The following is a 27,796-nucleotide window of genomic DNA, read 5'->3' on the forward strand; positions in this document are numbered from 1 at the left end:
GGAGACATTTGTTCCCATTTACATGTCTAAAATTTCTCTCAGTCTCAGCACAGGGTACCCAAAGAAGTCAAAAGTAAATCTATGCACAGGAGTTGCAGCAGAGTAGGGAAAGGTATGTTCCCGCTTTAGAACAACTCAGACTCTGCCATAGCAACTGCCCCACTTCCCTGAAAATGGATAATAACCGTTGTTTCAGGAAACGCTTGTAACACTGTGCCACGTGGTAGAGGTCTGATCCAACCAGGCACCCTGTATCCTTGTGTCCTTTTGAACTTGATGTGAAGTGGTGGTGCTAATTGCATATCCGGTGTGTTGATAGGCTGAAAATATGACAATTTGGTTTGCAAATTACTATTACTGTAACTAGTGATTAAATCAGCATGGGAAACTTCTAGGCCAATGCTTTGTTACATGAGGGTTATGATGGGTCTTAAAAAAATCTGCAAATGATATTGTACAAAGCAATGCTAGTCATATATTCTGTGTGCTGTGTGTACAATTATATACAGTTTCTAGCAATGATCTATTAGTTTCTCCATAGTAAGAAAACAAAATGAATGGGCACATACTGGCTAAAGCAAAAGAACTGCCCCTTGACCACGCTTCCGTAAGTGCTGTTTTCCCAGACTACTGATCCATACGTTTATTTATTTTGAGAAATCGGATTTTTAGTTTTGGTGGAATACTTTCAGTGAAGTCCTTCTCCATTGGAGCTGATGGTAAAATTCTCACTGGCTTCAGTGAAATCAGGATTTAGGTGTAAGCCACATGCTACAGCTTTCAATCGCTTCTCTACAACTACAATTCAACAGCTAAAACAAGACTACATGGAGGCCTCTTGCTAAAGCTGTGGAAAGGTGATTTCCATTGTAAGTTAAAAAATTAGCTTACAAGTTCTTAAGCTCTACTATCTTGTTTTATACCAAACAGTGCTATTATGGCATAGTCAAGAATTATGGTACACATACATTTATAGCGTTTAGTATCTTTAATTGGCATTTCTAAAAAGTTTTATTTGCAGTTATTTCTTTAAAATGAGTTGTTAAAAATATTCTAATTTTACAGTTATAACGTGATCTTCATTGATGATGTTCGTTACTAGCATTCGGAGATTTGGCGGTAAGTCTGAAAATTCTACTGTTCTTCACTTCTGTATCAGCAGTAGGCTCACTGTACCTTCTTGAAGACCTGCTTACACTTGACTCCACACACTCTTATTTCCTAGGAAGAGAAAATAATTAAAACCCCCAACTTTTACATAAGACACATGCATTATACATTCATGTGTATGTTCAGCTTAATTTGAATCCACAAGTTTCTATCAAATTAGATTGTGTGGCTTATACATATTTTAGCCTATTTTTAATCCTTAAAGAATCCAGCTAGTCTGAGTTTGTTTTCTGGTGAAAGGTGGAGTAAGAGAAGTTATTTTGGGATCTCAGATCTTAACGGGCCAAATATGTTCCTGGTGCATTATTCTCTATTTGCAGTATGTGCAACTGCTTAGGTTTTTGAAATGGGCATTCTCTGTTTTGGACACCTAAGTTATTTGGGGATGGATGTGAATAACTGGTTCTGAATCTGTTGATGACTAGTAGTCCATTCTAACAACACAATGGTCATGGCTAGAAAAGGACAGGTAGTTGTGTACAAAGGATTTGATCTAGGTCTATAAATCACAGCACAGCAGTGAGTTTTGACTGAACTTGACCACACTGGATGCCTAATGGTGTCTGCTGTTCCTTTGCATTCCATAAGAGCTTTTCAAAAATCCCTACTTGCTAGTCATTGGATCACTGTGAATGGTGCATAAGCAGGTGCAATGATGCTTACATCCTGGGCACTGATTTGTGAGGCCTACTGTTGTTTACCTAATCTCACTGAAGATGCAGTTTAATCTTCTCCATTACAGAAACTATTTAAGTCAGACCTGAGACATGCACACAGTATGTGTGGGGATGTGTGGAGGTGCTGACTGGTTTTAGTGGAAGAAGTAAAAAGGGTGGAACTTCTTAAGCGACATAAAGACAAAGGTTATGTATGACCTGGAAGATGGGGTGTATTTTCTATTTCAAGATAAGAGTTTTAATAAGGCTGTCAGAATATTCTGAGGAAACAGGAGGCAGAGTATCCTGGGAAGTTATGCATATTTTCTTATGGGGGACTTTGATAAAATGACATACTTAGAAAACCTTACACTGACTAAACAACGTTATTGGCATATGTTGCTAGTCCCTAGTAAGAGAAGGTTCTTCATGATGAATTGATGAAACAAGCAGACAGATACAGTGATTTTAGTTAGGATGTATTTTGTTCACTTCTGTATAGGTAACCCAGACGCAGGACTGTGCAATAAGGGCTAAGAGATCTGCTGACAGTGACAAAAACTACAGAGCAGAAGCAATCAATACAATAGAAAAGGACAATAAAACTCAAAAGGAAATGGAGAATGGTCAAATAAGTCACTCACATAAAACAGAATCTAAGGAGGAAAAAGAACTATGAAGTACAGAACACAGAATGAAATGGAAAAAATAGGAGGCGATAAACTACTAAAGGATGTGGTACTACTCTCTACAGAACTGTGGAAAGAATTAAATTAACACTTGGTTCATTGTGTAAAGTTCAATAGGATCATAAAGCTATCGAAGTATCAATTTTTTAGAGGTAACTTCCCATTGAATCAAAGGACTCTCAAGAGTACAGGGCCCAGTAATCTCAGCTGGTCAAAAATAAGATACTAAATGGGACTCTCTTACTGTATGTTTAATGGAGAGAGTTACATTAACAAGGATTCAGAGAAATAAAGAGGACATCTTTTGAAGTTCATGAAACATGAAGAGTGATAAAATTGAAATATTGTGGACTGGCCTCTGAAATACTTCATTACTTCCTTTGCATGAAGTAATTTTGTACTGACTGTTGTGTACATGAGAGACAGATTGAGATAAATTGTACAAGTGCCAATCAGTGCATGGATGCCTGCATGAGCTGGCAGGTATGATACAGAACTCTTTGCAGCCTTCTGAAAAAGCAGTCTCAGATCATTCAGGTTACCTTGGGGTACCTAAAGTGGCACTAAACACATATGTTTGAGCAACTGAGTCTGAATTTATGACTTCTAAGATCAAACTCTTGACAGGGTCAAGTATAGAAAGTGGTCTGGCCTAGAGGTCCATGGCTAGGTTGTATGGCTAGAGCATGAACCAGAGTAAGGATAGCAGAATTTGGGGGTGAATAAATTGGTGTTGCAGACAGGACATGGGAAGAGAGAATGACTGCGGAGCTGGCAAGGGACCGAAACCATGATGCCAATACAGAGAAATCTAAGGGTAACTAGTGCTATTGCTTCATATATGTGCAGATGAGTGCAGCAAGGTGTAAGTTGAACTTCTAGGCCAGACAATCTATGGCTAATTGCGACCTGTTTGCTAGCATAGAATCTGAGAGGGCTGATGATTGGTGTGGTGGCACCAACTGTTGTGAAGCTGGGAGATAGTGTGCAAATACTGTAGTGTGTCTGTGTATAGATAGAGTGAATACGTATACACAGCAAATCCTGGAGTTTCCTTTTTATTGCTTCCCCCTACCTTCAGTGAGCCCACGACCTCAGCTATAAAGTGATCACTTACACAGTAACTTTCTCCCTGCCTGCGTTATATCAAGTATGTAGTCCAGATGGTAAGATCTGTCATATACATTCCTTTCCTGAACTGGTTTTTGGGACTTCCAGTATTTCCTGAAAATTTTGTTTAGTAATAAGGGATTTGGGGTCCTTTTGCAAAGATTTCATCACTCTGCTACTGATTTGAATATTTAGAGAACATCAGTTTAGACTGTTGAATGCTAATAGAACTGAACAGTGAACAGAAATGGAGGTTGGATTTTATTATCTCAGCAGAAAGACTGCCTTTTACTCACATTGATGAGAGAGTGAGGATGCTATAAAGAGATACATGAGGAAAGAATAGGCATCTTCTTTCAGGTCCTGTTAACTTAGAAAGATAAAAATGATGATCTGAAAGAACATGACATTTCAAAAACTTAATTGCTCTTTTAATTCTCTAGGCTATAATGCAGTCTGGCCTGTAATTATTTTAAAAGAACAATGGTGTATTTTCCCCTTATGGCTTATTGTTGGATGCATAATTTCACTAGCTCCCATTCTGTGTATTTCACAGACTGTATGAAGGACACTGTTAAATGTCTTCCACAGTGTAAACATTTCAAATTGGTATGTCTGGACAGATAGCTAACACAGAAAGAGTACTGCTTTGAAATCAGGCAGTCTTTGTAAGGGACATAAAAGCATAATGGCTCCAAATGAAATTGTTGCTTTAGAAAAAAGTCAAATGCCACACCGATACATAATTATGTCACAGTGAGCCAAGATAACACAGCACACAGCCTGCTGAATTACATCTAACCATTTTAATAGAGTGGCACTTAAAACCTGTTACATGATCTTACCAGGTGCATTTCATCTCCTTCAATCCACTGAGTCCAACCACGACCTTCTTTTTCTCCATTCTGCACACAAAGAAGCTTATCTCCATCCCAAGATACAGTGGTCTAACAAAACAGACATGTTCAGTGTTACTGTAGTATTCTCTGATATTATGATTAGTTTTCTTAAAGCAAAACTTCTCTCTAATATAATAAATGATTAGTGTGTCTCATAAGAGGAATAATTGTAGTGTTGTAACAGGATAATTACAAAAGAAATGAGCTTAAATAGAAAGTTGCTGCCCAACTGCCTGTCAAAACTTAAAAGGATGAGATAAAGCTGTTTAAATGCAAAAAAAAATATCCTAAAAATAATTGTGCAAGAGTGCACTCCTCTCTCCCTGTGGACAAACACAGCAGCAGAATGGATGTGCGGCCTAACACCGTATTTGTAAAGGGAGCTGAAAACTCCAGATTCAGTTTGTTTTTCCACTATGGAAGGATTCCTCAGCTGCTCTACCTGAAAAAAGTACCCATCTACTGGCATCTATGGATGAACAAAGCTTTTAAATCCTGAGCTGTTTTTCCCCATGTCTTAATCTAGCTTCTGTCATCGAGCAGAGTGGTTTTGAAGTATCAGCAAATTGGTAACTTTGCCAGCATCCCACTTTGTGTAACTGTAGCTGGAGAACTACTTGAGCCAGGACCAGCAGAATAAGAGTAAGGTGTTGCAGTGATCTTTTGTGAATATTGGTGCTGTCCTCAGTAGTTCAGCAGAACCTGATTCATAAAACTACTTAAATGTATGAGGGTGCATCCTACAGCTTGTCACTGTGGTTAGCCTTTACTGACAGTTTACCTTTCACGTCTCCCTAACATAAAGAGAAGCAATATTCTGTAAAATATTTAATGAGGGAAGCAGAAGAGCAGTGACAATTTGTGCTCCACGAGGATACTTTAACATCAATATTAGCATATGTCTTTTAAATCAGCTTGTTTGAAATGAATCTGAGGACTAAATATGGGATTACTGTCTACCTTGTAAAAGTCTTCAGCCACTGACGGTATGAGTTGTTAAATGTGGAGAGAAGATGAATTCTGATCTATCATTAAAGGAAAACTTACTGCATCCATCTTGTGTAGTTTCTAAGAAAAGAAATCAGCCTACATTTGTCATTCTGGGAACTAAAAGCAGTTCAACATTCAAGAACTACGCAGCCCTATTTATTTAATTTGTGTATGTCACAAACAATTAATTCTTAAATGATAACCATGATAGCCACTATCTTTAAATGAGTACAGCCAGCAGTCTCCACCCCTGGGAAGCTTTAGACTAAACAAGCATGGAAAATGAGTCACTAGAAAGAGTGCCAGCATAGCTAATCCTGGGCAAGGCATTGTTACTGATCCCATATAGTCTGTTTTCACCATATGGGGTCTCTGAAAGAGAAACTCATGTGTCCTTGCTAAAAATCTCTCCAATTTGGAAAATGCATTCACAAATTCTTCTGTTCCCTCTTTTAAAATTATGTACATAAACCAAGCAGTAGATCACATTTAAAAAAAGCCATATCCTTTTAATGTATAAAGGGCTAATGCAGGAAGGAACAACACATTTGGGTAAAGCCATAGTAATTGTGGTCATCATAGTTTAAATCCTCTTCCATATCTGTTTTTAATCTGCAGACATTCAGCTGGAGACAGACGATAACAAATAATACTAGTAAAGGTGGAAAAAGTTTAATTTAAATGTTAACAAATCTAAGAATTTCTGATTATTCTAAAAAATGAATATATTAGAAAATGAACATTATTACTACTGATGACTTGTAGATAGGAGGGATACTGTGGAATGAAGCCATTTTGCTTAGTAACCGCACTTATTTTTCTCCACTGAGTATTAGCTCAGCATAGTTTAATCATTAGACTAGCTTAATAGTTAAATTTTGTGGGTTTATATGTGAATTCAAAGGCAATATACCACGTAAGGTCCAACTTTATTAGTACTACTAATGTTCAATGTCAGTTATGAAAGTTACTAGTCTTGATAATATTCACTAGTTTCACTTGGGGGCAACTGAGAATGTTTGTAGCAGCACAAGGAAACATTATCTTTGTCAGCCTCTAAGGGTGATTGAAATAGTTTCATCTTAGAAAGCAACACATTTTTTTCTCAGCCTTTCTTGTTTTTCCAGTCAAGATTAGATACTACTTCTGGCAATTTGGTAATAACCAAAAAGAGTATAGTACCACATACCATTAACCAAACTGTTTTATCAGCCAATATTCTCGGTTATTATCCTCTGCCTTCCCTTTGAGAAATATAAATACTGAAAGGATATGAGTAAACCATACAGTTACTGATTTTTGTATGTAGCTATTTTGCTATGAAGGTTATAAAGCACAGAATATATTGCAGGAGAACATAATGTCCTCTTCTTTGTTAGCAGGATCAACCGCTTCATGAGAGTAAGATTAATCGGTAGCATTTTTATCTTTTCTTTATGTCAAACTGTAACGTCTCATATAGTAAAAGGCACAACTAATACAGAGGATAGAAACTTCTCTTTTAACTCAGATTGAAGTAAGCTCTTCTATTCCAAATATCTCTATTGAGATACACATTGAGTATTAGCTGAGGTTGGAGTTGCCATGGCTGTTATATAAGCAGTGAGTGTTGCGAATAGATAAAGAAATGCTTTACTTTTTATGTAAAGTAACTTTTCTTAGAAAAGTAGGCTTTTATCATTAACCATGTGTGGTTTTGACTATTTTGATTATAGCATGACCTAAGGTTTGTCCAATTACAGAGACAGAGCTACTGTCTCCTGTCTGCAATGACTGAAAATCTTTGCCAGGGTTTGGGGAGCACTGCATCCCCGGGCAGACAGTTCCTGTTCTTCATCTTCCTCCACAAGCAAGAGAAGCAATAAACTTTGAGGACACTGGAAAGCAGCAGTCTCCTGATGGTAACAGAATGAACTAAATGAAAACGTACTATTTCTCTAAAACTGGACTTCTGCCTTTTTGAGCATCTTGTACTACTTGTAGGATAAATAAAAGACTTCATTTCTTCCTTTCAACTACATAGTACACAACATCATAAGGAAGCTTAAGCTTTGCTTACTTACATGATCATACTTAAACCTAAGACAAATACTTCTTAGATCAAATGCATATAATTCTGTAGGAAACTTCAATAGAAAACAGATTAATGTGATTAGTCAATAGTGTGATTAAAAATACTGAAAAAGCACATGAAAAGTTAATGAAGTGAGATAAATAAGAGTGAGTCTTGCCTCAATTCAACTTTTCTCAAAAATTCTAACCACCAATATTGCACATCTTTTGGATTATATACTCTTTGTTCTTGAGGTGTAATAAATACAGAATGGAGCTCCTCTGGGAGGTGAAGAAGTCTTTGAAGCCTGAGAACACAAAAATGTTCAAACTTTCTTTAGTTGTATGATGTGATTTCTGTAGTCTTACACTTTTTTGGTGTACTTAGATATTTTCCTTTTATTACTTGGCCATTCACATACTTTTGTTAGTGATTTAATCTCTGTGTTACGAAGATTTAAATACATGTGCATAGCAACACCATCTTCCTGAAAATTAAAGCTAGAAGAAATGATAATTAAAGTACTGTTTTCAGTTATGAGACAAGGTAGATTTATTAAATGACTATGTATTGGCATTTTATCTAGTAGCAATAACAGCAGTGAAGTATTGCAGAATTACAACAGATACTACTTTCACCTTCTAGTGACAAGTCATACTGACACACAGCCAGAGATACTGACTTTTGTAATTTACTGAAGCTGTTGTCAAACTATTTTATCAGAGAACTTTGCATTTCCCAGTGATGTCTAAATGCAAAAACATTTCATGCTGACTTTGCACAATGTTTCTTATTCCAATGTTGACTCTTCCTAGAGTGTTTGCTTGTGTCATATGCTCTGCAGTTGAAGATACATAATGTATTTGACAGGTGAATGAAAGAAAATAACATTTTTTTTAAAGTAGTGCATGAACATTTTTTGTTAATGCTGCATAGATTATTGATGCATTGCATTTACAAATATGAACTGCAGCTACCATCTTTCATCAAAAATGTGGTATTGATTTCTCATCTGTAGGAGAAACACAGTTCTATTTTTCTTCTACTTCCCATCAGAGTGTTGTCTCTATATTATGGTGCAGCAAAAGACTGCAATGCTCTAAACTGCATGACACACACTGTGCTCCATCTCAGCCCAGTAATTCTCTGCTTATGAGAATGACCAGTCATTTTACAACTGTAATTATGATTTAAGAAGGATTAAACAATGGAAAGTAATTGTTTTGGTCAGATGACACAGGAGAACCCAATTTGAGATGTGTCCTCTATTGTGTTTACAAATAACACTGAAGAAAATATCCTAGAATTTTTGGTTAAACACGGTAATATATCCAGCAAGGTATTTAACAGCTTCTCAAGATAAAGCATTTTCATCTGTACTAAGCATCAAAGTGAAATAAAAAATCTCTGGTAAGCAGTCTGCAGGGGAAATTTTCATCAAATGAGGTGTTAATGGAATAAATGAATGTTGGTATCACTGACAAAATCTAATGTAACTGTGAAAGGGCATTGTGTAATGTTGTAGTCACTACCTATGACCTTCTGTGTAGGAGGCATGCTGCACACTGCTAACAGGAGGGCTACAACCATGTTCAGAGTTTGCCATCTCTCCATCCTCTAACTCCTTTCATCTCATCAAACTGGCATCTGGCAGGTTGATGACAGACAGATAAACTACTGAGAAAACAGCAAGAAACCCCAAAGAAAAATTAGTGGTAGGATTCTTGGACTTTTATCTCAAGATACTGTTGCTGGACAAAGGCTATACATATTTAGCCATCCTGTAGCTAAGTTGAATGATAAAGTCTATACCAACCTTTCCTTCCCTTACTGATTTTAGTTAACCCTGTAGAAGCACGTATAAATCTAACTTCCCATATCGTCATTCCTGTTTTCAGCCATGCAGCAACAAACTCCCAAAGTTAACTCATAGGAAATGGTTGGTAGTACAATACAATTAATTTCTCAGCTGCTTGTGGGGCTGCAGATGTGATGTCTCATAATAGGCATCTATAGTTACAGGACTCTGAAACATATTCATGACATTACAGACTTGCTCAGATTGTTATTGAAAGACAAGCTGGTTATAATGCGGGCATTCTGTACCTGACTGATAAGCTTACAGAAGTTCACTGTAGTCAAAAGATGAGACACTTCTGGAAGCACTATTTTGCTTCTGTGATTGTCAGCATCTCCATTGCTACCAAAGGAGCTTAGGACTGAATTGACAAATTTTAGATCAAAGGGTAAGCTGCTGTCAGATAGGATCAGATCTTAAATGTTCAAATTCCGTATTTTGAATGCTTGCTCATAAGAGCAATGAAGGAAAGCAATGACTAGAGACATGCTCCAGGGAGTAGGAAAGTAAATGTGTCAAAGCTCCAGGCTATGCAGGTGACAATATGTGGGAGGAGGAGGAGCATCAATATTTCTGATAGTGCATACTGTTTTATTTCTTAGGAATGGTGGATTTTTTTTTTCTTACTGAAATAAAATTGTATACAAATAATACAAAAATAGAAAGACTTGTGTATATCCTATGCCAGAAAAAAAGTACAAAACAGCACATCCAAGTCACTTTGTGCAAGGATGAGAATTGATTCTGACACTTACTGTTTAAATTAATGTGTATAATTGATTTATCCTCTGTGTAATTTTAGCAAGATGCAATTGTACATAACAGTAATGATTTGTCATTTAAAATTGGATTTGGCAAGTCTGGTTCTCAGGTTTATAGCTGATTGTTTATGATTGCACTTTCTGCATTCATAAATCTCTGAGCTTTTTAGGATTCACAAAAAGCTGAAATGCTAAGCCTCCACTACAAAGCTTCAGTATGTTAGCATTGGTTTTGTGACTAACTAGCTCAAAGCTTCTGATTAGTCTCGGGTTTTAGATGTGAATCCAGCACTGCAAAATTTGAAGTTAATGACATCTTAAATTATATGGCAAAAGATTCTAGAGATCTCATTTGATATCACTCTGCAAATGTGCTGAGCGTATCACTTACATGTAATAAGCAGTAATGCCAAAAGAGCATGCAGTGTGAAACAAGGCAGAAAAAAGGAAACTTCCTCTTTACTGAGACACAGAGACTGAATGAACCAGAGTTTTAGAGAGGCTGAGACAGACCCAAGAGTGGACCTCTGTTCTCTGGAGCCTCAGAGGGGTTGACTGGAGGACTGCTTTTTCTCACTCGTGGACAGCAGTTTGTATAAGGTCAAAAGTAGCAACAGAAAACCACATGAAGACTACCTCCTTTCAGTTAACCCCCCCCTCAAAAGTCAGAGATTATTCCAATGAGGACCTGGGGAATTCACAGTACTGCAAAAAGAGAGGGCACTAGATTTGAGAAAAGATTACTACATACGTACAGGCAATGCAAACACACACCTCCCAGCAACAGTCATTCTAGAATAAAACTTGTTCCAACAAAGTATATGAGAAAATACTTCCAAGCCAAAAAGAAAAGGACAGCATTTGAAGAGGTAAAGAAACAAAATAGTTAAATTAGAGGGATCAAGTAAAGACATACTGCTGATCTTGTGTCTTACTAGACAGGCAATTGATATTGAATCTTCTCATCCTGTGGGGGATCCCTACTGAAATTCCAAGTATTGGAATGTTGTTTGTTGGTTGTTCTTCTGGTAGCAAAGTCTTTATTCCAGTACCTACTCTAAACTAGATTAACAGCTGTGAATTCCATTTGTGGAAGAGAGGAACCCTGCCTAAATAGTTAAATAAGCTTCATGAACCATGTGATTTTATAACAGGGCTTTATTCTGACCTTGCAGCAGTATAAATCAAATTATGTCCAGAACAACTATACTTACTGCATTTTTCCTGAATACAAAACTAGAGAGAAATCAGTTTCACATTAGACATGTTTTTTTATTTAAAACAGAGCCATGATCAATTTTAAACAATTTACCTCCTTTCACTAGGATATGGCACATGTAACTAGCAGTGGTTTGTGTGACAGGCTTGGTCAGGTGCCTATGCACCTTATGTGGCTGTCGTAAACCTTAAATGACTATATATTTTCAGGAAGATACTTCATATGATAAGATGTATGATAGATCTGATGAGTGAATTCTACAACTCCCAAATCCCCCTCACCCTAACCCACCTCAGCAAGGCTTCCAATGATAGAACCCTAAACACCCATTTGATAACTTAATCCATGGTTATATTCTGCCTGTATTCTGGTTTGGTTAACTAAATGGTTAATATGTACAATTTCCCACTTCAGTTTCAAATTCTTGCTGTTTTATCTGTTTACCAGTCCCTGGTCATTGTCATTTCCTTACCTTCAATGTAAGAAGGAAATTACTAGGCCAAAGAGCACAACAAGGCTCTGAATTACTGAAGCATCCTTCACTCGCTTAGCCAAATATTCAGTTCTAATACAACTAATGCTGTTTTCAGTTATACAAGAAATTCTGCTGTTCTATATTTAGCACATAGAATCTTCCTTGATTTTTTTTAAATAGATCACTTGCCCTTAGTCTCTGTCAAAAGAGATTCATTCTAGAGAGTGTGAGCTAAAGCAATTCAGTCTCATTCAAATGCTTGAGCAGCAGATAAAAATTACAATGCAAAAACTCTCTGACTTTAGCAGAAAAATTATTAGAAAAGTAAAAATTCTAGGGAAGTATTTTTTGCATCAGAGCTATCCCATTATCAATCTGCTTTGATTCACTGGGTGCAAAGACTTGAAACGTGAAACTTCTGCCTGCATTTCAGCCTTTAATTTTTTTCATTTAACTTTTTTACAAACTTTTGACTGATGTACTAAGCAAATACACTGTGAAGGTACATAAGGCTAACTTTTCTGCTTAGATTCTGCCTGTTCTCATGCTTACTGGTACATATTTTTCATTGCAGATGTATCCTTGGCTTCGCTGTTTATTACTGATGGTGAAAAGGTAGGCAAAATTATCTGGTGATGAATGAGACATACTTTTGGAGATGCTTTTCAATCAGGTCTTGCCTCTTTTGTGCACAGTAAATTTTTTTCCACAGTAAAGTTTATTTGCATGAAACAAGGTTTTATACTTAGGGGAATACCTGAGATGTTCATTAAATTAATCTCAACTAGAGGTTATAGAATTTATCTTTAAAACTGAGGAAAGTTCGTAATGAGGCTGAAGCTTCACTGAGAATGAAGATATCAGGATCAAATACTCAGTTCAGGAAATACCAAAGTCATAGTTATCCATTTAACTTTAAATTTCTATCTTGTACACTATACATCTGATAGATGTCACCAATTAAAACCATGAACAAACTCTTCAAAGTAGTAGGAACTTTATCACATGGTCCAATTCAAACTTCACATCGTATAAGAAATAATTTAATAGTGCCTTTTTTAAGGGATGTCTTTCTATACCATCAAATGTGCACCTTGTAACATTTGCAAAGAATAAAAGATGCTCCTGAATACGTTAGCTTTCGTTTTACCTTTGTAGTTCACGCTGCCATTTAGGGTTTTTAACAGCCCTAAATATTAAGTATGATTAAACTTGCAGAAACACATCTTTCACAAAATTAACAAACAAATAGAGAAGCTCTTATTTAGCTATTATCTAGGAGATAAAATCTCTGGGGAAATGCTCCAGGAGAAGCACAACAGCATTATGGGAACTAAGTGAATGCAGATGTCTTGTCTGCATTTCTTAAGAGACCAGGCTGTGCTGCAGATTGCTTCATACATGGTTTCAGCAATGCTTAGAATGCATTGAGTATCAACTGTCTTCTTGGAAGTGCCTTGCGCTGTGATTAGTGATCTCTCCCGTGTTGTCAGCTGTCCTAATCTTTGGTTTTACACAACAGAGAAATTGCATCTTTAACTAAACTAGCAGGGCTTTTGAGTTTCTTGAGATTTCAAAGTAGCAAATTTTCACTTCCCAACAGAAACAAAGCCTTAAAGGAACTGATTTTATGAACTGCTGTTACCTATATCCCTTAAGAAAACAGAATCACCTAAAAGTGTGTTGCATACAAGAAAGTGACCATTTTGAACAGACTGCTAAGTTTTATCCAGCTCAATTAACTCACTGTTCCAGAAAGTTCAGATAGGTTTCCAGGAGTGACCAAGCATAAAAATGAAAAAAATCCTAACTGAAATGAAGGAGGGGGCCTAGCCTATCACAGGAGTATCAATTCCTACTGTCAAACCTTCAACTTCTAAAATAAGTACCAGCAAAACTTTTTAGCCTTTACTCATCTCAGACAGTATCTATTTGGGATTACTGTAGTTACACTCTACCCTGACTGACTCAAAGACGTGTTTTGGAACTGAAAGGTGAGCAGAATTTCAGTGAATTATACACAACATCTAACCTATTCACTGTTCTAATATTATTTTTACTGATATGTTAACTCTATTTAGATGATATATTCTTCATTAAAAGAAAAAAGTGATCTATACCTATTGGATGACTTATTTCTAAGGTTATGCTTGCTAGTCTCCTGATGATTGCTCTGCTGTACAGATTAATGTTTAATGTGTAATTTGTCTTATCCATGTTACTTTGTACTTCTGATACATTGAGCTACTTGGATAAAACTTGCCCAGTGGTCTGCTCAGTCCACAATATAAATAATGATAATTGATTCACATTGTCTCTCATTAGACAGGTTGACTATTAACGATTAAGCCATTTATGGCATGCAGTCTCACAAGCTATAGATGAGAAAAGGAAACACCAAGAATGATATCCAATCTTTGCTTTCATGATAGCTTTTTTTTCATAACACCACTCAGGGAGTGGTCCAGTATCTCTTCTATCACTCCATGACCCTTCTCTGACAAGAGTCTTTCTGGACCATTGGGACCATTGGAGTTATTTTGCTGCTTAACAACTGCAAGTGTTGCCTGATGTGGTTATCAGGTTTGGGCTGCAGTGCCTTCAGAATGACAGCTTCTTGTACTGTTTTGCCTTTGGGAAAACTGAGGTCTCAAGTCAAAAAGAAATCTTTAATAAGAAAATTAAACTATAAAGTATGATACATTGATACAGGCAAATAGAGAACCAGTGATCAGTGACCAACTGTACAGCTGCAGTTGGTATCTGTTGTTGGAGGCCATAAAGGGACATGGAAGATTTCTGAAAGTTTTTGTGGAGTTACGTGCCCAAGTGATTCTTAACTAAACTAACAGTCAGGGTTAGTGACTACTCCTTGGGTTCTTTTGGAAAAGGCAAAATGATACTGGTACTTTCTGCTTCCAATGCTGAGTGAGCATTTTGCACTAAACAGCCAATAGATAAAATGTTTAAGCAACCCTTGGAAGTAGGGTGAACTAGGTTCCACTCCAAACCAAATAGCTGTTGACTAGAATAATCTTTCTCTAATTTCTTCTTTCCGGTTCAACAATATGAATTCTTCCCTATCACTCAATTTAGCAAAATAGCATTGAGAATTTTGGCCTGTTACAGACGATAAAGTATTTAGAGTATTTGTCTGTTAATTAGAAGTTGTGTGTTAAATCTATTCAGCATTTCAAATGCAGGACTATGCAAGGGCCACATTTCCAGGTCTTCTGAATTTGATTTTTTTAGCGCAGTGGTTGTCTGAACTCATTGCAGGAACATGCTAGACAGCCTCAGGGCACAATTACTTATTTCTGCCATGTAGAGAATGTTTTAGTTCTCTTTTAGATGGAGTTTAATAATGTCTAAGTACAGATAAAGCTTAGATGGAGACAGTTCTGTATACACACAAACTAGTACTTCACCGACTCAAACACTGAGAACAGCACTTGAGCAGATGTTTTGAACGCTGCTATCTTTGACAGTGATTTAGCCACCTAAGTCTAAAGTCTTGTTTTGGGCTCATTACTGTTCAGTGGACCTGGATCTCACCATCTTGACTAAAAGCCTTCCAGCAGTCAAAAATGCATTATGACATTGGGGCACTTTCCTATACACAAATACACATTGCTTCCATGAATTCTGCATTCTGCACTCTATCATGCTTCTACACTCTCTATCAAGGGGTACAGAAGGATTAGATGAGGCACTCACTAGTTTGCCATTCTTTTTTTCTCATCTTCATGATCCTTCCCTTTCCTGCCATCACCCCAGCAAAAGCAATTCTGCATATCCTAGTGTAAGAGAACAGTATCAGTTTAAATGGCACTACTTAAATGGCCTATTAATTTCTCCTTTACAGTCGCTCCCAAGATAATTTTATTTTGCGTAACAACTTCTTCATTGTGGGATATTGCAGGTGTCATGCTTTCAAACTAACAGGAAAGAACTTTGTATTCTCAAGTTTTTCCCCTGTTAATTGGTATTTTTCAGCCATAAGTTAGAAAATATTGTCTCTCTGGCAAGCAAAAAGAGCTCATAAGGCAGAGTCCTAAGTGTTTGCTTATTGACTGCTGTAAGATTTGTTCCAGTAGGCTAATTAATGCATCTGCTCTAATGAATACACCCAGGAAGGAAAGAGCACAGGAACAAGCACAAGAAAGAAAAGCTGCAAATTCTAAGCACTTAGCCATTCTAATACATGGGGAATAGTGCCTGACCCTGCAATCAATGGATTTCCTTTACTGGGAAACATTACTCAGTGAAGAGATTCTGAAAGTCTGAACCTAAATGTCTTTTTGACCAACAAATATCCCAATATAATTGAGTAACGTTTCACTGAAGTTACTATTCATTCATTGATAAAACTGTACTGTGCTCCTGATTAAAATTAGCATTCCTTTAATGTAAACACATGCTAAAAACTGTGTGCACTTCTTGGAAACTGGGAAGGACAGAAATAATTTTAGGAATAGACACACAAAATGGTTAACAGATGTGGTCTGTGAATGGCCTCAGATTACTCCTTTTTTTTTTTGTCCATTGTTACAGTTCTAATTCTTACCATGCATTTGCGATCATCCACCCCAGCTAAATCCTCCTCAAACTCCTTTCCTACATCAAATTCCATGATGTAGTTTCTAAAAGTGCTTAGCGTTTTAATGATCATATGATCCCCATTCTGAAGGATTTCTTTGTCAGGTTTTAGCAAGTTTGCTATTTTTCTTACAGCAACATTTACATCTGAAAAAGAAAAAGAATTATTTTAATCTAGAAAAATCTACTGCAAAAAGAAGCTTGTAGCTCTTGGGAGACCTAAAATGAACAAAAATAAATGTCCAGATCTTTCTGGCCAGCTTTCACATCAGGAAAACTCCATAACATAATTATTTTAACTTTAATAAGTTAATGTTTTGATTTTATGATTATATGGAATCCTAAAAAATACCATTTGTATTTGACATTTAATAAGGCCTTTGATATTTATATCGAAATACTTTCACTTTATATCAATTGCAAACACACAAAATTACATTAGATACATTATTATCTCCTTATTATGCACAAAAAAATTTTACTGTTTCTCAAATTATGGTTTTATTTTAAAGTTTGAAGTCTGCCACTCACCTCTCTAAGCTATGTAGTTTAATCTCTGTTAATGTAAACTTCAAGACTGTAAAGAGTAGAGGCTGCTTAAGACAAAACAATTTTGCATAAGGCAATTCTTAGAGTGCATTCCTGAAGAAAATATTTCTCACAGAAAAGATTTGACTGTACAAAAAAAAATAATTTGTGTAAAGATTATGACAGGTTGCATTTATTGATTATTTATTAAAGAAACATGAAGGGAACCTTACCCAGAGCTTTCAGATACTCCTCAAAATTATCATTGCTGACCATTTTCCAGTAACCATTGAAATCTGCAGGCATCTCTACTTTAGGTAATTGTCAAAATCAAAGTCTCGGAACAGTGTGTTGATTCTGCACCACACAGCTCACTGCCCTTCTTTGTGGTGAGTTTGAACTCTAGTTTCTTTTATCTCTTTTTTAGACCATGTAGCTATGCAAGTCCTAATCCGATTATTCTTGAAGTGTTGCCTTTAAATCCCTCCACAAGGCTGAACCTCTGAGACTTCTAATGACAGCAGGATGACTTGATTTAAACAGAATGAAACATTCACCTTCCATAAAACTTCTGGAAGGGTACTGATTATCCGGAGATCCATTTTAACCATATTACTCTTCATTTTTCATGTCACTCACAAAAACCATTTTAAATAACTTTAGTTTAGGATATTAGCCAAAGCTATACAAGTGCTTATCTTGTATGCTTTTTGAGGTGAATCCTTCTTCCTTGCATATGTTCCAGCTACTTTATGACACCTTCTTTTCATAAAATGATCATACAGACCCTTTTAGTGAAAGCGGTTTGTGTCTGGCATGACTTTAACTCGTTCCACAAGCTCCTTAATTCTAGAGAACTAGAGTGGAAGCTGTTTGGCTAAATGAGGGCTCGAAAAGGGCCAGTAAAGTGGAAACTTGTATTAAGAAGCAGTAGTTAATTCTGTATATTGATAAATGCTACATCACTATTGAATGTATGCTTACAGTGAATTTAAGCAATATTGAAACACAGAAGTAGTACTTCAGAGAGATTCAATATTCTCTGAAGGTGTCTTCTGTCAAAAATGAGATAGACTGAATCTGCAGAATAGGCAACATAAGAGAATGGCTTTTTCTGGCTAACATTAGGGCTCAAATACCAAGACAGCCTCTTATGTATTTTATTTTCCACTGTGTATCTTCAAATGGTACAGCTAAAGTTCCTCTTGGATATGCTATCTACTCCAGGGCTATAGCAATTACTTACTCTTATAAAAGACTGCATCAGAGAAGCAAAGAAACCCACTTTAACTCTGGGGATGAGGACTGTCTGTCATTTGTGAATCTGGAGGCTTAAAAGTGACATGAACGGTGCATGCAGTTTTAAGTGCTTGCATGAAAGAAAGGTTTATTTCCATCTCTTGTTCAAACTGCCAAAACACAAAAAAGTTATTCAAGCCCCTAAAAAGTCAAAGTTTAGCAGTAATATATATTTAAAGATATACATGCATATTAAAAAAGTTATGGTTCATTTTATTTTGCTGCTTCAGAATAGTAAGGCATCTTCATGCTAAAACTGTCTGTAGGATTACAGAATTACAATTCAGGAAAGTACTGTGTTTGACTCTTAAGTATTACTGGAGATTAATATTTATTGTTAGATCTTTTATTTTCACAAGGAAGCTATTCTTTATATATTTTAAGCTATGTAGCTGAGCATCCTGATTTGTTTAAGCATTAACACACACAAACCCATGAATTTAAAACACCACATGAATTCCGGAAATTCTGGATTGATGATGTTCTCCTCATTAACAAGAAACAACTTTAAGAACTTTACATGGAAAAATGCCGGGTCCTTCCACTTCACACACTACAGACATCAGTCATTTAGTGGGTTTACTGTTCTGTTATGCAACTTAAGAGGCTGAAGCAAATCACCTTCATTCTTCCGCTCACTCTCTTCTGTGTAGATATTATGCTGTGCAATGTAGGATATAACAGAATCTGGTATGAGATATTTTACGCTTAATCCTCTGCACAAGGCATAGCGTATCTGTGTTGCACTGATTTCATTCTGAATCCATTCTTTCACCAGAAAGATATTGTGCTGAAATTTAGTTAAAAGGTCTGATTCATTGATGTACTGAGCAGGATCAGAGCCAGCACGGCTAATACAGACCAAACCAAACTTTTCCACTATTTCTTTGATGTGTTCTTCCTTCCAGAGATTGGGTGTCTTAAATGTCTGTAGAAAATCAGCCCCACAGAGCAGCTTTAATTCTGGTAGAACTGGAAAGACAAAAGGAAGGGAGACATTTCTATACTTGCTCAATTTTCTAGGAAGTTTATACTTAAAATTGGTTTTAACTCATCAATTTTTGTTGTTTTTTTGTGTTTTTTTTTTTTCTTTTATAAAATAATTTAGCTTTACTCCACTTTACTTTCAAAAGGTTGCAGGAAAAATTCAACTTGGATTTTATATGTCTGGTCACAATTACTTTATCACCTACTTCATGTCCACTCACAGCATACCAAATATTATCTGTACAATGTTAAAGGAACATTATTCCTCTACTCAGGGAAGCCAAAAAGGGCAAGAAGCAAATAAAGAAGAGAATTATTTTAGCACAAAGACTAGACTTGGTTGAACCTGGCTACTAGAGTCCAGCCTTCCCTGCTTGCTTTGCTCGGGTACTGTGGGAGCAGCCCCCACTAGCGAGGCCCTTGCCCCCGGCACTGTCACTGCAGACGGCTCCCCAGCCCGTCGGGAGCGGCTGCCCTGCTGCACTCTGGCACACAGACACTATGTTTGCATACTGTCACATCAGCCAGAGAACAACCTAGAATTTCACTTGGCTTTGTGCACCTGTATCATCTAAAACATGACAGATGGTATCTAATTTAACAACCCTTACTTGTACAATAAGCTAGTTAGTTGACCTATTAATTTTCATCTTATTTTTAGAGATATATGAACCAGTAGTGTATTATACAGATAATATTTTGTGTCACATGGCCATGGCATTTTCATTCCAGTATAAAGAGATCTAAAGCCAAATTTGCCATACCTTAAATAATGACCAACAACAATACTTCACTAGTACATTATTTATTATTTTCTCTCCATTTTTTACTTGCTGCCTGCTGCCTAAGCCCCAGTACAGAACTATCTCTTTCCTCAACGTCTATTCTACAGCACTCATCATTATACCATCCAAGTATTTTACAAACATTGACTAGGTATCTTCACAGCCTTGAATTCATGTGAAATGAAGGGGAAAGATGGAGATGTTGTCTCCATTTTACATTTATTTGTGGTCGCAGACAGTTAGCACATCTGCAAGTCTTATACAAACACCTTAAATCAGCCACTCAAAAAATAAGAAACATACCAGTGATGATGCACGAGAAGCATACCTTAAGTGCCTTAAGATACACTCAGTTTTGCAGAGGTTTAGTCTATACCATTGAGTTAACTACAAGCCCTTCTCTTCTTACACCCCTCACTACATACCTTCTAACCCTTACAACAATGGTGGCAGGGGTACTGTGCTGCACCTTCCTGTGCTCTGAATGCAGCATTACTACAGAAGAAGAGACAAGGCTACCCTGAAACATTCATGCCTGACAGTATCACCATAGACTGTCCACATACTTAAAAATATAATTCTGTTTTTTCCTGAGAGTTTATAATTAGCGTATTTGGTAGGAATGTGAAATTTTTGTAATGGCCTCCTCCCCCACAAACCACCCAGTAATTTTATTTTGATATCCACATCTGCAAGGTTGCAACCTTTAGATTCAGTGCTCTCAGCTCTGACACCTGAGCTAGTGCAGAACTACCTGCAAAAGTTGTCTGTGACCCCTGTGTGGACCAGGGCTACAAGAGTATGAAACTCTGAATGAATGTCCCAGATACTTCTGACAGCTGATGCACAACGAGACACCAAGAACCTTAGGATTCCCACAACCCTGGAAGCTCTATCATGATAAAGCTGATCTTTGCTAATTCATCCCTTTCAAGCTGTCCTCTGCCTATCTATTTCCTCACGCCAGTTCTAATCTTCTTGTCTTTTTACCCAGAGATTCTACTCTTCCTTTCTAGTTCCTGTCCCCTGCTTTCCAGGGCCTTACCTGGCTTTTATGTCACACCTTGATTTTTACTTAAGAGCAACCTCCACAATAAAACAGTACTCTGTTCCAAGCTGTACTAGAGCTATTGTTAGACCTTTTATAGTGTTGATGGTTTTTCTCTGAATGTACACGCATTGCAGTTCTACGTTACTGGAAGCTAAATTAACAGATTGTAGGCTTTACAAAAAGGCTGTCAATTTTACAAATACATCTCTGCATATCCCCACATCTGTGCCAATGAGAAAAGTGTCTTTGGCCTTTCAAGGGCACTTTGCTAAATGATGATCTGCAGCTTCCACTATAGAGAATGATATAAAACCCAAATGGCTGCTGCAGAGCTTCATTTTTTGATAAGTACAATAGCTTTTATTTCAGGCCATGGTCTTTCTGGTTCAGGGAAATTTTTGCTTGGTTTTGATTGGCTTAACTCAGTCAATGATGGCAGACGGAAATGAATTGCAATTCTTTGAAGTGTCGTTCATGGGAAAAGGAGAGGATAAACTAAAGGAGAAATAACTATTAACACAAAGGAAGCAGCTGGATTTAAGGTCTAATTAAGGGAGACTGCTGTTGGATTATGCCAGGGAAAAGCATTCAAGAAGTGACAACAAAGTTGTTCATGTAAGGCAACTGAGAGACTTGAAGTGCCGGGAATTCAATTAAAAACGAAATGAAGACAATTAACTATCTCTTGTAAGCAGAAGAAGAAATATTGCACGTGAAGCTATACTGGGTGAATCAAAGAGGGACAGCAAATCCCTGGACACTGAAAAACAGAGAAGAAGAACTCTGTAACCTTGTTCTTTTCATCTTCATCCTGAATGACTAGCACCAATAAGCTATTCTAAGTTTATTAAAACTGCAATCATTTGTCTAGTCTATAACTGTCCTCAGTGAACCTTTTTATTTGCAATATATATATATTAAAGTGACCTGATTATGGAACAAAACATATGGAACAAAATCATGAGGTTCAGCAGCATGCAAAGAAACCTTGGTGGGCATACATTCAGTAGAAAAATAGTATATTATAGAATTCTGCCACTACTTAATTGAGCCATCAAGCTGATCTTTGTGAAAATTCTGTTAGGTGACTGAGCCTTTCTATAAACTTCACAGAAGACCCCAATTTAACAGATTTCATTGTTAGGCGGGTTGGGTTGGTGGTTTTTTTGGTTTTTTTTTTCAGGGTTGGGTGGGTAACAGTTGCCTGCCATTAGAAAGTTTGGATGTATTCTGCTCTGGAGGTCTCGGTAGCTGTTGATCATTCCCCACACCATTCTGTTAGTAACCAAAGGCAGTGGGGACAAACCACTCCACTCCTTCTTGGTGAGCGACATGTTTAATATGGCCAAATCCGTATCACTGCCCAGTCAGTCAAAGCACTGAAGGCAGAAAATGTAAGTAACAAGAGGATACTAGCCTTTCTCTCTTCAAATAAACTGACTCATCTTTGTGGATAGCTGCCAGGTCATATTAAAAAAAAAAATTAAAAAAAAAATCCAACCACTATGTGCTAGACAGAGAAACCTGTTTCTTGCTGTCCTTCTCACCCAGTTTTTGCTATGCCTTCTGTTTTTAGAGGAAACCTGTGATAGCTGATTAATTCTAGACTTTATTGGGAAAGACAGTCTAGATTAAACATTTGTTTTCTTGATAATTTTTACACAAAATGCTACAGAGCTTGAAATAACTATAGCGAATAATAGTAAAATAATTTTTTGTAATGGAAAATTAAAATAATCTTTACTACTTTTACACTAATTTTCCTCAGTGTAGCAATGTGGAGTAATCTGATTTATCACTTGCCAACAACCATTAAACCCATCAGACACAAGATTCCACTACAGTCCAAGTGCCTTGAGACTTATTTTCTTCTACTATCTATAAAGATCTGAGAACTCATCTTTTGCACACGTTTGTATAACCACAAACAACTTAAATGCATTATTTATGTCTAAGAAGCGCTGCAATACTACAAGAAAAACGTAATGTATTACAAGTCTAGCAGTATCCTAGCAAGTCACAGGGCTAGGGAATAGGATAAAATCGGAAACCCAAAACTGACAGTGTTTCCAGAACTTCTGTATAATTCCATGTACTTCTAATGTCAATAAAAACTTTTCTGTCCAGAAATGCAGCAAATACCAATGCATCAGCATCGCTGGGGTGGTATCCATATACTTTGTCCATTGTCTAACACTAGAATTACACTTCTAAGCAAACCCTATACTCTTTGATATTTTTTATTTATATATTCTATACTTTGCAAAACCAGCAGGGCCAAAACATACATCTCTGACACAGCTAAAGAGATGCTTATAAAACCAAGAATTAATACAACTCCAAAGTAAGTCTCTTGTCTATGTGGGAGTTACTACAAAATAACTGCACCAGTGGTCATGCTGGCATTTGGCATGGCTTGTTATTAGCAGGCAGCTCCAACCCTCAAAACTTACCAGTTACTATGTTCGACTTGTTCATCAATTAGTCTAGTCTGGTAAAGCTGCATTGTCTTTAATGCTAAAGAAAGAGTTGTGTTTATATTTAGGAACCAACCTGAGTGCTGGTAAGAAAGCGAATCCTCTGTAGATCTTTCTATGGGCCGTTTGTTTTTCATGAATTCCTTCTTGAACTGGAGCAATCTGAGTGATTCATTGTAATGGTGCCTGCATTTAAAATAAAGGCTTCTGTGTGAGGTAATCCTCTCAGAGATGCACAAAGCGATTACCTGGCACTTTCAGATTCAAAAACACAGTCTGCTTTTATGCACTTTGGATTTAAACATGATTTGTTAAGAATTTAGCATATGCATTCTACCATGAGATTAGTATCAATGTAGTTAACATTTTGCAGAATTCATAAGAAACCTGTGTAATGGCATTCTGGTTTTCAATTCCTTTTTAAAATTCTACCATTATAGCAATTTTGATAGCAACATTACATCTGAAACATTGTGGAAGTTTTTGCTTGAAAAAGGATTAAGTCACACTTCAATCAGTAGATTTAATTTCTTGATTAAATACAACCCCTCATGATGATGTTTCTATAATGTGTGCTCAGAAGTTTCCAGGAGGAGACATTTTTGTTCTCTCACATCCTCTTCTCCACAAAGACATGTTCCCTGAGTTTTCACCTTGCAGTTTTCCCTTTCATTTTAATTAAAAGAATCACAATCCTGAGAAACTCAAAATATACAATTGTCATAAGATTTTTGACATCTGCTGTGCTTCTAATTTTACTGAGCTCAGACCCTTTTGTCATTTTTTCCAGGTTTTTATTACTTTATTCTTTTGCTGCTCCTGATCACTGCTCCCCCACTGCAATAGTGGTATTACCACCTTATGGTAGTGGCCCCTTCTTTAATCAAGGTGGCAAGTGCCAATCTCAGATCCAAACACCGAAACTTTCCTTCCAAATCAGCATGGCCTTGCCTGTTTAAAATAGTCCTTGACTTGCACCATCCTGAGCCATGCTTAAGCATTGCTCATCTGGGCATGAGCCATAATTCACAGAATCAACTAGGTTGGAAAGAACCTTGAAGATCATCCTATTGTTTCAGGACACAAGCTCATGGTTAAACAGGACAAGTAGACATAGACTCAAGCCAGTGTCTCATCTCTGTCTAGTACATATATAGCCAAAGTGACCATCAGGCCTTATATAGCTGTATCAAAGCAAAGATTATGAGTTGTACAGTCCAAATTCAGTATGTGCACAAAGTCATAGATAATAACCCTTTGAATGTCTGCTTTAAGGAATGAATTCATAGTTTAGCAGTTTAAATGTACACTCTTCAAATCATGCAAATACTTTTAGCCACTTGCACAAGTGTCAAGAACATACACCTAGACAGGTTGCATAACTATCTCCAGCAATTTTTGATGCTCAGCCATTGACTAAAGAAACTACATAGACAAGAGGTGAGGCACATATGGTAGTAGAGAGAAGGTAGCAGTAGCTTGGCCTGCTATTTTTAATCCTGCCTTGTTGTAAACAGGCTGACGCTATGTATAGTAAAGTACACTAACTTCGTATCATGGACTGACATTCTTGGGCCACGATTCAAAAAATAAGAACTCTTGGCAAAGAGCTCACTGTAGGACTAATGTTACAAGTACTGCAAAATCTTAACTGCCAAAAGGTCTGTTCAGCAGGTGTTTTAAGCGCTGGGGCAGGGAGGGTTACGTTATTTTAAAGATACACCAAAAGGGACAAACCAATCTGTCAGTTTATCAAGCATTTTCTGAACTCTGTATGAAGTTTTGAGTAACTATTTAATTAAAACAAGCACAATTCAATAAAAGTTGGGTAAGATAGGTCTTTGCCAATTCTACATTAATTCATATTATCTCTGCACCACAATCAGATCTACATTACCAGAGGAATGAGTGTAGTTCTTTGGTTACTGACAATACTGTTTTCTTGTCTAGAAAGAATATTCAGAAACCAAAGCTAAGTGGGAAATAGCTCCATCATGTTCTCTACTCCTCTCTAAAAAACCGCCTTGAGATAATCTCCAAAATTTCCATACTCAATGTAACAGGCAACTAATAGCTCCACCACAAGTGGAATATGAGCTTTGCTGCTTAAAATTATTTTATGTCATAAGTATTTGGAAGCCTTGGCAAAATCCAGAGATTTTGATGAAATATGACAAATTCACTGCACTCAGGTAAAACAAGTACTGTAGGAAAAGGCCATTCATGTGTCTCAGGACACAATGTTCTCCTGCAGTTAAGTGTATAATTCAAAATACTGACAAAAAGAGACATTTAGGTACAATAATATCTTCTGTCTTTGCCTTGCAATAGCAAAATCTCTTTCTATTGGTACTAAAGTCTTCTACCTGAAGGAGCTTATGGTGAAGGCAGCAATTGGTTCTTAGTTCTCTGACCAGGGAAGAATCTACAGATTAATCTTCAACACCTGTGAAGAAACACAACTTCACAAAAAACTATTGCCTATTTATACTTGGTAAGGATCTAGCCACCTCTTTTTTAATACTCACGTATGGCAATTAAAATACAATATAAAGCCAAAGTACCTGCACGTGCTATTTCATGAGGATGCCACTTCCCCATTCAGGGGACAGGTTTCAGCATTAGATTATGGCACTGGTTCAGCTCATTCGAGAAAAAAATGCTTTAAGCTCATTTCTCTCCTTAACAGGCATCCATGTTAATGTTCTGTAAATTTATTTATAAAACTAGAGGTCTGCTTTCTAGAGTGGCAGGAAGTTGGGCTGTTCATACCAGAGTGATACTGATTTCCCTGAGCAGAAATTTATATATACAGGTTTTATTTATTGTACCTCATATACTAAAGGACTCTGAAGTGGATTTACAATTTACAAACCCAGTCTTGCAAGTGGTACTCACTTCAGCTAGAGCTGTGCAAGATAAAAGCCTTTCTAAGTAGGATCACCTGATCTGTAAGATTTGTGGCTGCTTCTCTGGAGAAAAATAGTTTTACAAAACTGAACTTTAAGTGAAAAATCCCATACCCAACCAATACTGCAGGACAGACCTTTCTGTGATTTCTCACACTGGAATATACAAGTGTGATTAGAGAAAAGAGATGTTTTCTGCAAAGACAGGCTAGTGTTGCATAGTCTTTCTGCCACTCTGATCCTATTCTGCTGGCTGGAGAAAAGGGGCAAAAGAAGCAACTGGATGTCTATGTTCAGTCAGCAAAGCAAATAAAGCAGAACTAAAAGGCTCTACTAGTTGGGGGTTTTTTGAAAGTACATAGGGTATTCTTATGTATGTTTTTGTAAAGTAACAGGTCTGGTTTTTAACTGCATTCAAACAGAGCCATAAGAGCTTTCTGGGCAGTTGTTGGAAGGCACATTTTAGAGCCTTAAGCTATACACACAACTGTTTCCACGTAACCTAGAAAAATGTGGATAGAAATGAAGAATCATTGATAGTTCTTACAGCGCACTTGATTTCTTGAAAGACATTCATGAAGTTTTTCACTTTAACAGTATCTGTTGACTTCTGTAGCATCTATGTTTCCAAAAAGTGGTTAGCACATGAAGTTTGTCTTTTCATACCTTGCCCCATAATGCATTTATTACCAAGACCAACCATATGGGGAAGAGACATGTTTCACGATCCTTACATCAAGTTAACAGGTTTTGGACAAATTGTTTTGGTTTTCTTTCCAGCACAAAACCACAGTAAAGTCAGTGATTTTGAAGAAATCATCAGCAGTTATGGGCTTGGGTTTAACTTGCCGTTAGAGTTAATAAGAAAACTTTTCAAGGATGCATGAACAGATAAACCTGCAGGCATAATAATGCCAAGATAGCTAATCTGGAATAGGGGTGCTCCTGAAGAATAGGTTTGTTTATAAACTCTTACTTTCTGATTAAGATCTCTAGATTACCTGCTTAGAGACTTAAAAACAAGAGAAATAACATGAGCTAAGAACTTTGCTGTGGAACTTTTCAGTGACTTAATTTTGCAAGACTCTTTCTTGGCAGAGGCTTTCCACATGCATCTAACTACTTAAATGGCTCAAGTGCAACACTGGTGTACTGCATAGGTGTGGGGAAAGCCTACCTGCTTTGTACTAGGAAAGGAAAGGCTTCAGAGAGGGAGTACCACACTGACTAAGCAGCCTTTCTGAAGGAAAGTGATGTGAATTTTCATTGCTCACAGATCTA

General features: G+C 36.9%; 2 protein-coding genes across 6 annotated transcripts in view; both read right to left on the bottom strand.

Annotated features, from left to right (window-relative positions):
• Positions 1-950: 950 nt before the first annotated feature.
• On the bottom strand, positions 951-17,356 carry RBP1 (retinol binding protein 1). 3 transcript variants are annotated; one of them, XM_074912739.1, is made up of 5 exons: positions 17,241-17,356; positions 16,448-16,626; positions 4,471-4,572; positions 3,922-3,988; positions 951-1,221 (listed from the first exon to the last, which is right to left on the bottom strand). In XM_074912739.1, coding segments are annotated over exons 1-5 (423 nt in total). In that variant the 5' UTR covers positions 17,314-17,356; the 3' UTR covers positions 951-1,219. The 3 variants fall into 3 exon arrangements, with proteins under 3 accessions (XP_074768840.1, XP_074768839.1, XP_074768841.1); XM_074912738.1 differs by having other exon boundaries at positions 3,922-3,995; XM_074912740.1 differs by lacking the exon at positions 3,922-3,988 and having other exon boundaries at positions 954-1,221.
• Positions 3,921-27,796, bottom strand: part of NMNAT3 (nicotinamide nucleotide adenylyltransferase 3) — a 44,801-nt gene continuing 20,925 nt past the window's right edge. For 2 of the 3 annotated variants that reach the window (XM_074912737.1, XM_074912736.1), the window contains exons 5-6: positions 23,683-23,792; positions 18,052-19,278 (exon numbers count right to left, since the gene is read on the bottom strand). In XM_074912737.1, the coding sequence (XP_074768838.1) occupies positions 18,869-19,278; positions 23,683-23,792 (520 nt within the window). In that variant the 3' untranslated portion in view covers positions 18,052-18,868. Of the gene's footprint in view, positions 3,996-4,470; positions 4,573-17,240; positions 19,279-23,682; positions 23,793-27,796 lie in introns of those variants that run through there. The other variant, XR_012634098.1, reaches the window with a different exon arrangement.

This window comes from Athene noctua, chromosome 8, assembly GCF_965140245.1.
Source record: "Athene noctua chromosome 8, bAthNoc1.hap1.1, whole genome shotgun sequence".
Lineage (NCBI taxonomy): Eukaryota > Metazoa > Chordata > Aves > Strigiformes > Strigidae > Athene > Athene noctua.

Excerpts from the sequence above, each read along its gene's own strand:
- RBP1 (XM_074912738.1), bottom strand. The coding sequence starts at position 17,313 with ATGCCTGCAGATTTCAATGGTTACTGGAAAATGGTCAGCAATGATAAT. Across the intron at positions 4,573-16,447 it reads TGGATGATCGCAAATGCATG|ACCACTGTATCTTGGGATGG; the intron begins GTAAGAATTAGA and ends CTGTTTTGTTAG. Across the intron at positions 3,996-4,470 it reads AAGGAGATGAAATGCACCTG|TTAACAGGACCTGAAAGAAG; the intron begins GTAAGATCATGT and ends TATCTTTCTAAG.